The following is a 15,925-nucleotide window of genomic DNA, read 5'->3' as shown; positions in this document are numbered from 1 at the left end:
TAGACTTGGACATTTCCTTCCACTTAGAAATAATTGGAAGTTTAAAATATTCTCCATTTCCTAGTTATGCTTAAAGTATGTGTTCTATGCAGTTTCACATGTTCTCATTTTTTATTCATATATTTGTTTCTGAAACTATTTATGAAGGTGAATTTTTAGGTTGCCACTGGGACTCTTATGCAACCTACAAATCTAATAGAAATTTCATTTCTTATTTGTACTCCTTAGGTAAGACAGAAATTTCTTTAAAAAAATTACTCTTAAACAGGACACACTATTTCGTACCTTTTATGGACCTGGTACATTTCATACCATAGACAGGTAATCATCACAGGTATATGGCAGAGTAGAAACTGTTACATCCTTTTTATAAATGTTTCAACATATACTTTGAAAAGTTCAGTAACTTGATTAAGATCATTAACCAATTGTAGCCAAGATAATAACCTGATTTAAAAAACAAACAAAAACACTCTTTGCCCTGTTGTTATATTTTACATAGCTTCTATTAAAACCTGCACTGTTTTTCTGCTTTTTTTTCAATATTTTTATTTCTTTTGAGCATGACTGTAGTATAGTTTTTTCATGTCAGATACTTACTCAAAATATTATACTTAATATATAAATTACAACATTAATCAAATAAGAAAATCTATGTTGAGTAATGGAGTAAGCAAGAAAAAGTGTATACAATATGAGCATTACTATGGTAGTAAAAATCATTAGAGGAAAACAGATTGAAAATAATTAATATAATAAATGATTTTAGTAAAATATAATAGTGTCTCAGTTTGAAAAATATCATAGAGTATTGGGAACAAATCTTCCGTAGGAATTAATATTCTGTATTTGGTTGCTATCTCCATCCCAGAAAATATCAAGGAAAAAATCTTCACCTTTATTGTTGTTATTTGTTATCATTTTCTTCTTTGTCTCATTGGACACTGTTCCCCAAGCTTTCTTTTTGAATTCCAATACCAATGTGTTTTATGTTTTTATTCCTTTGTGTTTTGTGTACATTCTCCTTGCAATTTTCATTCACTGAATGGGTCCCTTGAGCCAGTGAGGGGAACATGGATAAAACATTAAGTAGCTCATGCTACACAAAATTTATGTAGACAACATGCTAAACAGTTTTAAAATACCATCTGATATTTTTCTCTATTTTATATTTTTACTTCTTAATCTCCATAGTCAAATAAATAGATCCACTCTGGATAAAATGAAAAAACAAAGATAAAAACATTGATGAAAAAAAGCAAAATGGTTCAGTGGAAGAAAGAGGGAATGTTTTTTTAGAAATGCAGGTTTCCCTGGATCAGAAGAATGGCACTGGCTGATAGTTTTACTGTTCAACAACCATTCTGAGTTGTAGTGAAATTACATGAACATCAGAGGTAAGTTGGACATATAGAAGGCAGAGGAAAACTCAAATTTCAACACTGATACAACACTTAAAAACTTCACATTCAACCATATTAAAGAGAATATAATTGGGTACATTTTGAAATGATATATTAAAAAGTCTTTCAAATGGTTGGCATATTTTTCATTATATCAGTTTATTCATTTTCTGTTGATAAAATCAGAAAATTGCTATCTGTAACATTGTATTTTTTATTAAATCTATATCTGTACTATGATTAAGAGAATACATATTAATTTGATGTAGTCTGAGATTATAACTGACATTTGCTAGCTATATGAATCAATGGAAGTTACATGATCACTGAACTTCAATACCTTATTTAGGATTCAGGACAAAAATTTCATTCATGTGTTATAAGGACGGAGATAAAATATAAGGTATCAGTCACTGGAATAAAAAGTGCATTTAGTAAACCATAAGTATTATGAATACACTTAGCAGAGTTGAGAATTAATTCTAGCTCAAAGAAAAGTGAAATAATTAACACAGCTATTCTTAGAGTCTAAGTGTCACATGATTTATGGAGCACATTTGTTTATATAATTTCATTGAATTATCAAAGGTACTTTTGAAATTTCTCCATTTTTCAACAGTACTGAAGCTTAATGAAATTGAGTAACTCATCCAAAGTCACAAATCCATTGCATGGAGCATTTATATTTTAAATTGATGACTAACAGAACAGCACAAATACTTTCTGTGAAAGAAAATTGTCTTCATGTCATAAATAATAAATTAATCATGTTTTGATATGACAAATTTCTTTGTGATTTCTTCTTCCTTTCTTATTCAAATTGCAGATGGCTAGTTAATAGAATGAAAGTGTGAATCCTTACACATACGGGTGTTAGTATGTATTCAATGATCATCAATATGAATTGGTGATTTCTGCTACTAATACAGAGAACTGAACCTGCCCATCATTACTGAAATTAATAAATATGTTTTTCCTATTTATCTAGGAAAAGTCATCTAAATGATTGTAATTAACAGTAAAAACAAATTCTAATAGTCTTCCAACTACTCAGTCAGTCTCCTGAGGAGTCTTTGCTTGATTCCTACTGCATACATTTTAAAAGTAACCAATCCCTCTGGCATGGCCCAAAGCCTGAAATGCCTACCCAGTGCTAGCAGTGCATTGTACTGTGGTTATGAAGCTGAGCAAGAGATTGCCCACGTGTTGAATTAAATAATTAGCCTGCTCTCTAATGTATTAACCTAGACTCTAAACAGCTCTTTAAATTAATGAAGTCAAAAGAAAGAGTGTAACATGATCACTACACACATTTTGTGGAGATATTATCTGTAAAATTTGTCTAATGACCTCTACTAGGGTTTCAATGAAGAAGAGAAAATTGAGTAAATATAGAAAAGTTTGAAAAAGTAGCTTTTCAAAATTATTACATTTCTAAAGAAGATTTCAACACAGTGCAACAAAACAACATTATAAACCAGAGAGAGAGAGAGAGAGAGAGAGAGAGAGAGAAATAGAGAGATCAAAAATCAGATGGAACCAAAGTCTCTTATCTTAGTCTCTAAAAGATCTCTGATAATTCAAACCTCAACCATTCTTTAATTAGGATTTCTTTTTCACATTGGACATCAAATTTATTGTCCGTATCTCATCTAAACTATTTGGAAGGCCATTGTTAATATTTTTCTGATGGTAGGAATTTGGAAGGAACAGGAAAGTTCTGGCCATGTTCTATTGCCAGCTCATTTAAACAAATATTAAATACCACTTTTAATGTTCAATTTGAATGACTGAAGGAATCTGTCAGATCTTTGAAAGAGAAGTAAGAAGTCATTTTGATGTAATGGTGAAAGGAAATGGGAGTTGAATAACTTAACTCAGGAAAAATATCAGATATGAAAGCTGAAATGTTGAGTTAAACTGTTGGAGGTATAATTTATCAGCTACACAAATATATCCTTGGAGTAGTGGAAGGCTCTGAAAATTATATGCACTTATTTAAATATCAAAGTTGTATGAATGGTCATAATTTTATCAATTTTTTAATGTTGGCAAATGAATACAATACATTGAATTTTCATAAGTATTCATACATTAAAAGCATAGTATACCACCCTTAATTCTTGATGTTAAATCACCTGCTACTAGAGTTTAAGTCTTTTCTCTGGTCTTTGCTCAGAGCTGTTCAGAGTCTAAGTTAGTACAGTAGAGAACAAGCTATAGATATGCTCATTTTTTGTGAACTCTCATGAACCCCTCCTATACTTCTTGATATCTTTCCTCACAGTTCCACCCACATTCCTTCAGAGCTTTAATCAGGAATGAGTGAATCTTGGCATTATTATTATTCAGAAAATGTTATGTTAATAACAAGATAAAGAAGAAAATAGATACACAATAAAGTTGAAAAAGTTAAAAAACAGCATTCATACTTTTTCACTATGTAACAATAACATAAATATGTATTTATAAAATAAGAGTCTTCTATATCAGTAAGGAATTGAAGTTCCTGCAACAGAAACCAAGACTTATTTATTTAATGATAAGGTAGTTTGTGACTTCAGGGCATTTTGAAAAACTCTTGCTTCTCAAAAACTCTGATGAGGTAAGAGTGACATTACTGGAGCAGGAGTGAAATAGATTGAAAAGATGATAAATGATATATTAGGAAAATATTAGTTTTCTTTAAATTTACATATCAAGGAAACATAGTTTCCTTTACATGTCTTTTGTTTTAAACTTACTCAGTGTAAGGAATTTGGGTCAAGTACGTATGTGTACCTCATAAGATAAGTAATGTTGGGAAGTAACTCTTGTAAGAGAAAGATAAAACCTAAGTACTGTCCAGGCTGGGATACAGCATAAAATAGGAAGCTGTGCCTGATGGCAGCATTTGATTCAACAACAAACTCAACATTAATTACCTAGATGAATATTTCTTTTAAACTGACTAGACCTATGCTAGTCACTGGAAAATGCTGAATATCCTTGAAAATCCTGTCCTAACATTCAAGAATGCACAGAGCATTGGAATTCGCAGAAGATTTCAACAGTCTATGGATTGGGAGGAATGAGTACAAGGTTCTAATGGCAAGTACACAATCAGTTTTTTTAACTAGTGTGATGGAAAGAGGCGATTCAGGGTGTCATTACAACCTGCTACTCGATATGCTAATTATAGTGTGTGTACATGTAGACACCTGCGTGTGTGTGTGTGTATATTTGTCTACAAGCTTCACAATCACTTCTAGAAAAATTAATGTTAATGAGGTTCTGAGAAGCAAACTGGGTCATGTATAACAAGGTTGACATGCCTTGAAAAACATGCCCATGTGCAATCATCCAGTCCTGGCTGAGGATGCCACAAAGCTAAGAAATCCCTTCCCTAACAGTGACAGGTCCTGTGTAATGAGGTCTTTTCCTACTCTGTTGTGATGCAATCTCCTTGGTATTGAATATATTTATTTAATATATTTATTTATCTATTTATCTAAGACATAGATAAATAGTGGTTAGGGAACATTTTCTGCACAGAAAGAAGTTCGTACCACTTTCATAATTATTAAACATTTTTCTAAATCCTTCACATATATTAACTAAATTAACACAATCCTTCTATGAGACTGACTCGTGTACAAGAGAAAAAAATTTTTTTCTAGGTGGGGAAACTGAGCCCAGAGGAATAAATAGTTTTCTGACCTAGAAAACAGAATGGATTCAAAACTATATATTCTCACTCTTTTATATGGAAATATCTATGGCAATAGCATTTAACCATTATTTTTACTAATTTTATTTAATTTTTTGGTATTGTGGATAGAACTTAAGGGTGCTTTACAACTGAACTCCCCTAGTTCTATGTATGTATGTATGTATGTATGTATGTATGTGTTTTGGTACAAGAAGTTGAACCCAGATGCAGTTAACCACTGACCCACATCCCTGGCCCATTTTATTTTTTATTTTGAGAAAGGGTCTGACTAAGTTGCTGAGGTTGGCTTTGAACTTGCAATCCTCCTGCATCAGCCTCCTGAGTTTCTGGGATTGCAAGCATGCAACATTGCACCTGGCCAGATCATTTTTTTTAATTAAAGCATAAAGCCCAACCATTTAAAAATAAATAACTAAATAAAACAAGCTTTCTCAAAATTATGCTTGACTATCTTTTTAGGTAACGGCATCCTCAAATATTAACTATATTAATCACATTTATCATTTTAAGTAGAAAACAAACTAGGTAGAATAGGCACAAAGACAGAAAACAATACTCAGATCCACCAAAACATCATGAAATTTTGTAAGAGATTCACATGAATAAACCTCAGACTTCAGCCTTCCAGGGTACATTGTTTTCTACTTCTTTCTCCCCTCTATCTCTGACAACTGAGGTTGCTCATGGCAATGGCTTCAGTATTTCTGAATTCCAATGGCTTAGTAGTAGGAGCTGGAAAAGCTAATGAGTGGAAATAAAAGTTGATAGATTGCTAAGAAAAAGCAGTCACTTTATAAAAATAATGTTTCCTTCCTGTTTTAAATAATTCTCAAAGTAATTTAAATATTTTGTTTTATTAGTTCATTATAATTGTACATAAAAGTTGGGCTCATATTGACAAAATCATACCTGTGGGGAATTTAATTTATTCCACTTCAGTCCCTGGTGTCCCATCCTCCTTTCCTTTTCCTGTTCCCATCACCTATTCTCCTTCCTCTACCTTTCCTCTTCCTTTCACTTATTTATTTATTTATTATTTATTTGTGCTTTATACACATACATAAAGGCAGAATTCACTGTGGTATATTTATACATGCACATAGTGTAATTTTATCAAATTCACTCAGAATTTGCTCCCCTTTCCTATTGATTTATGAATGTTGGTATTGTATCCTGCTATATGGGAAATTGATTTATTAGCTCTAGAAGTCTTGTGATAGAGTATTTTGGGTTTCTAGATATAGGATCATTTTATCAGCAAACAGATAAGTTTTTCTTTTCCTATTTGAACCCCTTGAATTTTCTTCTCTTACCTGATTTCTCTGATAAGAGTTTCAAGAACTATATTGAATAGGAGGAGTGAAAATGGACAACCTTGTCTTATCCCTGATTTTAGAGGAAATTCTTTCAGTTTTCTCCATTCAATATGATGTTGGATTTGGGTTTGTCATATATAGCCTTTACAAGGTTGAGGTAAGTTCCTTCTCTCCCTAGTTTCTCCAGCATTTTACACATAAATGGCTGCTGGATTTTATAAAAGGTCTTTTCTGCAACTATTGAGGTGATCCTAGGATTCTTGTCCTTTTAATAAAAGGAGATGTCTACCTAGATTGGAGCAATGACTCAAAGGTGATTCTGTGTGGAGAGAAATGTTGCAGTAACATCTCTGAAAGATAAAATATAGTAACTGGAGTCAGAAAACTCTGGTTACAAGCCTTTGCCATCCATTGCAATCTTTGTAATACTTGAAAAAAAACTGTTATATTTATAAATGCATTTTATGCATACATATTAATTAGACATATTAATGGGATTCAGTATGATTTTCAATAGATGCATACAGTGTGTATTGATTAACCATCCTTCTTCAATTCTCCCCATACATCCTTGTGCTTTATTCTTCCCAATCACTGGAAATCAGTATTCTACTTTCAGTCCCAATGTTTTTTAGTTTCCACATATGAGAGAGAACATTTGATACATGACTTTCTGGGTCTGTAATATTTCACATAACATATGTCCTCCATTTCCATCTATTGTGCTGCAAGTGATTTTATTTTTCATTATGGCTAGATAATACTCCATTATAAATATACTATATTTTCTTTGTCTATTCATCTACAGATGGGCCCCTATGATGATTTTTATATCCTCCCTTGTGAACAGATCCACAAAAACATGATCTAATGGGTACTTCTTTGGTAGGATTGCCTCATTTCCTCTAAATATACATCAAGGATAGGAAGAGCTGGATCACCTTGTAGTCCTTTTTTAATTTTTTAAGAACCACCATGATGTTCTCCATAGAGGCGTTACTATTTACATTTTGATCTAAAATTCATAAGAGTACTTATTCCACATATTTACCAGTATATCTTCAGGGAAGGGCTTTTTTGGTTTGTTAATTTTGTTAAAAATAAACATTCTAACTGGAATGAAATGGCATCTCACTGAAGTGTTGATACGAAACCATTTCTTAATATGCCATGACCAAAGAGTTTCTCAATGTAAAAGAGAAGACATTAAAGGACTGTTGTCATTCTCAGGTGGCTTTCCATTGCCTCTGAAGGTGAAAATGGTACAATATTTCACAAAAATTCCAGATCCACACTTGGATATTTATTAATTCTCAATTTATGTTTGTTTTTCTTTGTACTTTCACCTATAGGTTTGACGAGGAGCAAAATAGAATGAGAAACCACACAGAAGTAACAATGTTTATCCTCCTGGGCCTGTCAGATGATCCAAGGCTCCAGGTGGTAATATTCATCTTCCTCTTCCTCACCTACATGCTCAGCATCACTGGGAACATGATCATCATCACCCTCACCCTGCTGGATTCCCATCTCCAGACTCCTATGTATTTCTTCCTCAGGAATTTCTCCCTATTAGAAGTTTCATTCACAACTGTCAGTATACCCAAGTTCCTAGGTACCATTATTTCAGGAGATAAAACCATTTCCTTTAACAACTGTATAGCTCAGTTATTTTTTCTCATTCTCTTGGGAGTCACTGAATTTTACCTTCTGGCTGCCATGTCCTATGATCGTTACATTGCCATCTGCAAGCCTCTGCATTACACCACCATCATGAATCCAAAGGTCTGCACAATGCTTGTCTTTGCTTGCTGGCTGGTCTCCTTCTTAATCATCTTCCCTGCACTCATGCTGCTGCTACAGCTTGATTACTGCAGGTCCAATATCATTGACCATTTTACCTGTGATTACTTCCCCCTACTCCAACTGTCTTGTTCTGACACAAAATTCTTAGAGATAATGGGGTTTTCCTATGCAGTGTTTACACTGATGTTCACTTTGGCATTAATATTTCTGTCCTACATATATATCATCAGAACAATTTTGAAGATTCCTTCTACTAGTCAGAGGACAAAGGCCTTTTCCACGTGTTCTTCCCACATGATCGTCATCTCCATCTCTTATGGCAGCTGCATTTTTATGTACATTAAACCCTCAGCAAGAGACAGAGTGTCTTTGAGCAAGGGTGTGGCAATACTGAATACCTCAGTGGCTCCTATGCTCAACCCCTTTATTTACAGCCTGAGGAATCAGCAGGTCAAGCAAGCCTTCATGAACATGGCCAGGAAGATTGTATTTTTCACAAGTACACGAAAAGATGGGGTGTCTTGAGGTAAAAGCACATTGATGGGTAATTAAAATACAAAAGAATGAAATTTCAGTAGAACTTCAAATCAATATTGCCCTCCCTTGTGATTCTTGTTCATTCACTCTTTTTTTCCCCTAACAGTTTATGAGCATAATTATTTAATATATTCTTCACCCCATTTAAATTACTTTTCTATGTCTTTCTGATATGCCTCTCTTCCACCAATCGTTTATCCCAATTTCTTAAATATTAATTATTTTACCAAGAAACATATTTCTTGTTTTGCTCAGGAAAAGACAACATCCTCAGATATGGGAGAGACACTTAAAAATATTGGTGTATTTACTTAGTATGCACTGAAAATATAACTAAGATTTTTACTTGCCTTTTACAGAATTTCCCTTCACCATTTTGTAATTTCTCTAGGAAATATTGTTAAATGTTTTAAAATTGGATAAAAATATAATTACTTTTTCATTAAAAAACTGGGAGCAAAACTGGACATGGTATCCAATAATACCACTTCTTAACATTTATTCAAGGAATTGAATTCAGCATGCTATAGCTATACATGTATGATCATCCTTATTGTAGGGCAATTCACAATAGCCAAGTTATGGAACCAGCCTCCATGTCCAACAACAGATAGATGTGTAAAGATCATATGGTATAAATACACAGTGGCATTTTATTCAACCATACTAAAAATGAAATTATGCCATTTGCCAGAAATCTGATAGAACTGGAGTGCATCATGTTAAGCAAAATAGATCAGACCAAAAACGTCAAGGATCTTGTTTCCTTTCATATGTGGAATTTAGGGAGAAAAAGAAAAGAAAGCAATCTCATGAAAATAGAAGTTTGAAGGTCAGAAGAAAGGAATGAGAGGATGAAAGTGAGAGGAGTAAGAGGAAGTTCTAGAGAATCAAACTGACAAAATTATCTATGTGTAATGTATGAATGTGTCTCAAGGAATCTAGCCATATGTATAATTATTACACACCAATAATGAAAGAAAAAAGATCAAGGTCTGGGAATAGCTCCATGATAGAGCAGCTACCTTTGTTGGGGTTTGGTTATTTTTCTACTATGTTCACCATCTAACAAAGTAAAACTTTTACTCACTATATTCTTAATTCATTGTTTGTCTCTATCCAATCTAACCTTTCTATGATGTTTATATAGAAAGGCCGTGAGAAACTAAAGACAGATTACTAAAAACAATGGAAATGAAAGTATCAACATAACACTTCTGATTTAGGACAGGTGTGGCCCTAAGGCATAGTCAGACTGGAATATTTTTTCATTGGTAGCCACTAAACAGGTATGTACACAGTTGTTCATGTTACCAAGAAGCTTACAAGTACCCAGATACCAGATTTTGCACTAACCTATGAACAGTAGTTAATAATATATTGGGAAGCCAAGAATTTTAAAAAAAGAAATTTAAAAAGTGTCTGATGGTTGAAAGAGTCTCACAATGGAACTAATTATGTAGATTGTTGGGGTGCCATGTGACTTCATCAAAACACCCTTCTGAAGAGAAGATATATAATAAGAGGAGAAGATGACTTACTTTGCAAAAGATATTTTTATGATGAATCTTTCATCTAAATAATTAATAATAGACTTGTGAGAAATCTGGCTATGGGACCAAGGATTAAATTTAAACATGAGTTACCCAGAGGTCAAATTACGGATTGTGAAGACCAATGCTAATGCAGCTCATGTACTAGAGGGTGAAACCAGAAAACTAGCATCAAACTCTTACTTGTATACATCCCCACACTGACTTCATGAAGGGGGTTGCCAATTGCACTCAGTGGAATGGTATTTATTCAAATTATATGTTTGTTTTGGTTTCTCACTGGTCTTTTTCCAGCAATACCATCTTTAGATTGCTGTTTTCTTTAAATGCTGTCAAAGGAAGCTAAGTAAAATTGATTCAGAGAAAGAAGCTCATATTACACTACAAGAAATGAGGCAGAGTTGTGATGACTAATCTTCTTTATTTAGGAGAAATATGGCTATTATTCAACAATTGGAGCTTTTAGGACATACATAGGATCTCCAAGATTCTGTTTGATCAGAATACACTGAATGATATATCACAATGGGACCAACACGGCACATAGGATGAGCATCTCTGCAAGGAAGAACATGATTACTCAAGAAGGAGTTCTAGGTAGCACACAACCTCCAAGCAAATTAACTGACTGAAGAAAAATCATTGCATATAATATATTATATTTTGTACATGATTTATGTACTATATGAAATCAAATGAATAAAAATATGTACATCCAGAGTATGTAAAGAACTATGAAAACACAGCAGAAAGAAAAAAATTTCACCTGGATAAATATCTGAATATACAACTTTATGCAAATGTATGCAAATGTCAACTAAACATAGTAAAAGATGTTCAATATCATTGGTCTCCAGGAAAATTAAAATTAAGTGCCAATGGATTTCTCTATCTAATAGAATGACTAACATTTAAAAATCACAACTTCAAAATGAAATGTTGACAAGTAGGTGGAGCAAGAGACATTCACACATGGGGATAGAGAAAAAATGGCATGATTTTGATGATTCTTGTGATGTTAAAACCACATGAAGCAACAACAAACCTCAGCAATCACACTCCTAGTTATTTTAACCAAGTAAAATAAAAATTTACATTTGCGCAAACACATCTCTGTTAATACACATACTACCTTTAGTCATAATTGCCATAAACTGGAGACCACCCTAATAAACCTGTGTGTTTCTTAGCTCTTTTTTATCATAGTAAACTTATGTCTTGAACAATCTTATGTTTTGCAATAAACAATGAAAATAACCAATCCAAATTTCCATGTAGTTTGAATATTTATGTGAAACTTGGAACCTTGGGTTAAATATCAACTAAATAAAACTCTCAAAATAATAATGTGAATGGAGTCTTTTCAGGTCAAACCAGTAAGTAGCAAGATAATGTGGAGGAATAGTATTTGCATTGTACTTAGAGACGTCACTGTGAGATTTCAAAATGATTTATAGTTCTCCCTCCTTTCAGTAGGGGTAAAATACTAGAAACTAAGGTTGAATTCAACATGTAATTAATATACCTAAATAATTACTGAATGAATAAGTGGTAGTAATTATAATCATGAACAGGTTTTCTATGTAACAGTGAGAGAAAATGTAGACCTTTAAAGGTAAATTTTACATCTTTCCTGATATACAATAATGAAGATAGCTTTAGGCCATTCTAAGCCATTACAATGATTTCATAATTTTTCTCTAAAATAGAATAACTTGCCCATTCACAGTTTGATGCTCTTGGCAAATCACTCTCTAGACTCTAACATTGTCTCTAGCCTAAACATGTTAGGGAAATCAGTTATCCATTGGAAAAGCAACAAAAATAGAAATATATCTCACATTACAAGGAGTACTGAGTTCTAGAGTTGGGTATTTAGTGCAGTCACAGGGTGATTTCCTAGTGTGTGGGAGGATCTAGGATAAATCTTTAGAATCACACACACACACACACACACACACACACACACACACATATACTTCTGGATTAATTAATGTGAAAACAAAGGCATAAAAGTATTAATTAACATGAATTTTTATATAAATTTGAGGTACATAGAGAAAGCTGTCCTCAGAAAATTAGACAACGAAGAATTCATCAGAGACTGCCCAATCTTTTAGGGTTGAACAATACTGTGTAAAACTAACAAATAAGAATAGACTCTGAAAATGCATCACAACAAAGAAGAAGAATTAACAATTGTAAATATCTCCTGCTAATGAGACAATAAATCCAGTGGAAAATGAACACTTAATAGGAAAAGCAATATAAATATTAAAATGTTCAATCTTTATTATAAGAAAAGCATAAAATTTTTAAAATATACATCTACCTACTAAGCAATTACTGCATTCCAGTTACTCTGTTAAGCACTTTTATACATTATCTCTCATTTAATTGTTACAATATCTTCTGAGTTAAAACTACCAATCCTTTAAATTTATGCATATGTAAACTGATACTAAGAAAGGTCATAAATTTTGTAAGTGTGCTAAGAAATTGGATCTCTTTAACCTCAAAATCCAGGTACTATGATCTGGTCATTATGATGCTGTCTTTATCATTAAACTAATTGAAATATCTTTTTTGTCTATTTGCTTGTAAAACGTAAGTGATTTAAAACATCAAGTGTTGGTTAGGATGCAATGAAAGGGGTTCATTCTTATCCATAGAAATGTTGACATATCAAAATTTAGTTCTTACATGTGTTATACCAATACCTGTACAGATGCAAAGCAATGCATAAGAATGTACTGTAGTGTCATAACTAATGATGGGAAATTGGCAACAACATAACTCCAATCATAAATCAATGAAAATATTACATTATACACAAGCCCCCTTGATATTCTATTAAATTGTTACGAAAAATGAGTTCTGTCTGGGTAACTTGACAAGAAATCATGTTCATTATACATTGTTAACAGAAAAAAAAAAACAAATATGGCAGAATATATTGTGTAGTAAAACTGCATTAGTATGTTAAGAAAAAATATTCTAAGTGCATAAATATGACTGTTTGTAGGAGAACACATAGAAAACATAAAGAATTACTCCTTCTGTTTTATGCTGGTTAATTTGAAAATTTGGTGGAAATGGGAACTTGGTTAGAAATAAAAGAACCATGGCATATTTTACTCTACACTGTGGTGACACTTGAGTCTCATAATTAAGCAAGTATTCACTTTAATATTTAAAAAAAAGCTAAAGCTTAAAATTCTCTTCTTATTTTTAAAGACATTAAAATGCTTTTTTAGTCATTCATTCGACTCTATGCTGGCAGATAGAGATATACAAATGAATACAATACGGGTTCCATCCACTGTGGAGTTGCTCAGTCCAGACAAGTTTGGCAAGGTCAAACTTGGGGTTCTGGTGAGGGGCAATGAGGGATTAGAAAATAAAGACTCACACATGCAGATTTTGAAGATAAAGCTGGGATCAGGTGGAGAGGCAACTCTTTGATGGAGAAGTAGATCTCAAGAGTTATGCCAGCAATCTTTATTTATATATGTCTCATTATCAGGTTAAAGACTATGAAAGCATTATTCTTTATACTCAGAACGTTACAGGACTAGAAACATCCATTCAGTTTTTCCACAGTTGCTATCCACAGTTGCAATGTGCAATGTTTGGAGCTTTGTGTAGCTCTCAAGAAGGCCATGGTTTAAAGTTACTGTTAAGCAGGCAGCCTCAGGAATGCAAAGCCTGTACTTTCTTCAGGTGTGAGACTTTTGTGTTAACAGACTGATCAAGTGGTAAACTAAGTGACAAAACAAGCAGAAAACCTCCTGACAAATATTATAAATGTATTACATTTTATATTGGAAGAAAATCAAGAAATATTGGCATTTTGTTTCTTACATGTATCATCAGACATATCAGATAATATGATCCATATTTCTCAGTAAACTATTTTTTTTCTCTCATCCAAGAGCTTATTTTATCAGAAAATTTCATGGGTTCCCAAATTATCACTTTAACATTTTTGTTACTATTATACTTTAATATGTTTCAAGCATTGTTCAACCCATAGTAATAATTTCTCTACCTTTTGAGCTGCTATTTTTGCTGATATGTAAATGAAAAAAATTCAAATTTCCAAAGAAAAATTGATTGTCAGAAAAATAAATGGAATAAAAATGCAAAGTATCAGCATTAATACTTGTTATGGATTGGATGTGAAGTGTCCCCCAAAGCTCACATGTGAGACAATGCAAGAAGGATTAGAGAATAAATGATTGGGTTACCAAAGCCTTAACCCTGTCAAAGAATTAATAATCTGATGGGATTAATTGAGTGGGAACTGAAGGCTGGGGTGCAGCAGGAGGAGGTGGGGCATTTCAGAGTGTGCTTTTGGGGTATATATTTTGTATCTGGTGAGTGGAGTCTCTTTCTCTGCTGGATCATCATGTGAACTGCTTCCTTCTGCTACCCGCTTCCACCATGATGTTCTGCCTCACTTGGAGCCCTGAGGAATACAGCCCTGAGCAGTGGAGCCAGCTGTCTAAGGATTGAGACCTCTGAAACTGTAAGCCCTCAAATAAGCTTTTCCTTCACTAAAAGTTAGTAACAGCAGAAAGGTCATTAAGACAAAACTTATCATCTGCTAAGCTGTTCAATTCATGCTATAGAAAAAAATTAATAAACAATAGAGTTGAGAACTTATATCACAGACAGAAAGTAGAATGCTGTGGAGACAGGACAAAACAGATGGAAATAATGGAGGTTGTATTGTAGAGGTTTGGTTTCTATAAAGTAAACCCTATAGAAATTTTCATTTATTCTGATTTTTTGTTATTCAGGAAATGAAACAATGCTATATTTTGGCAACAATAAACTTCCTTCTCCTTCTTGTCCAAAGCAAGTATAAAAGTTAAAAAAAAAGATAATAATAATGGGCATAAAATGATAAAAACACACCAGTATGCCACAAATCTATATTATTGAAATCTACCTCCATATTAATTGATTTCTGAAACCTCTTTACGGTGCCATAATTTAAGAACTTTTCTCTTGCTTATCCCCAAGGTAGTCCTATGTTTCTGTAATTGAAACTCTTATGTACATAGTCATATATTTAAAGGATATATACACATACACACACACACACACACACACACACACACACACACATGCACACACAAAGGGAGAGAGAGAATAAAAAGAATCAAAACAGCTCTTAAGTCTAGTAACTGTGATAGGTCATCAATTTCCACGAATCAACTTTCTGAGTTGATAAATATTACCAAAATTAAAACTAAACATAGGATATTTCAGTCCTAAAAGCATATAAACTTGGAAACTGGAAAATAAAATCCCAATATTGAAACTACAGATACAGTGAATAAATATTATAATAGTTAACAGCGTATTGCATGTGTAAAAATCTAAGTATAGAAGTTTTAAAGAGATTTACTGATAAGGGAACTTTAACAAGGGTCTGTGATACATGTTTCATTTTAATAGAGCATGTGCACATGTTTTCTGCTTTAATAGGAATTAATGCCTGTGGTGAAAACTGTTATGGGTACAAAGGGCCATTGCCTCACTCCATGGTAATATTAACACTAATATTTATGTGTTCAATTTCTTTAC

The 15,925-nt window shown here is 32.9% G+C and overlaps 1 protein-coding gene across 1 annotated transcript; it reads left to right on the top strand.

Moving 5' to 3' along the window:
- Positions 1 to 7,805: 7,805 nt before the first annotated feature.
- On the top strand, positions 7,806 to 8,762 carry LOC306661094 (olfactory receptor 6C1-like; the record flags this gene model as incomplete). The annotated part of the gene is made up of 1 exon (XM_079139904.1): positions 7,806 to 8,762. One exon carries the CDS (start codon positions 7,806 to 7,808, stop codon positions 8,760 to 8,762), a length of 957 nt encoding a protein of 318 aa, XP_078996030.1.
- Between the last annotated feature and the right edge of the window lie 7,163 nt (positions 8,763 to 15,925).

This window comes from Sciurus vulgaris, assembly GCF_902686455.1.
Source record: "Sciurus vulgaris genome assembly, chromosome: 5".
Lineage (NCBI taxonomy): Eukaryota > Metazoa > Chordata > Mammalia > Rodentia > Sciuridae > Sciurus > Sciurus vulgaris.
This window is presented reverse-complemented; position numbering and strand designations above follow the sequence as displayed.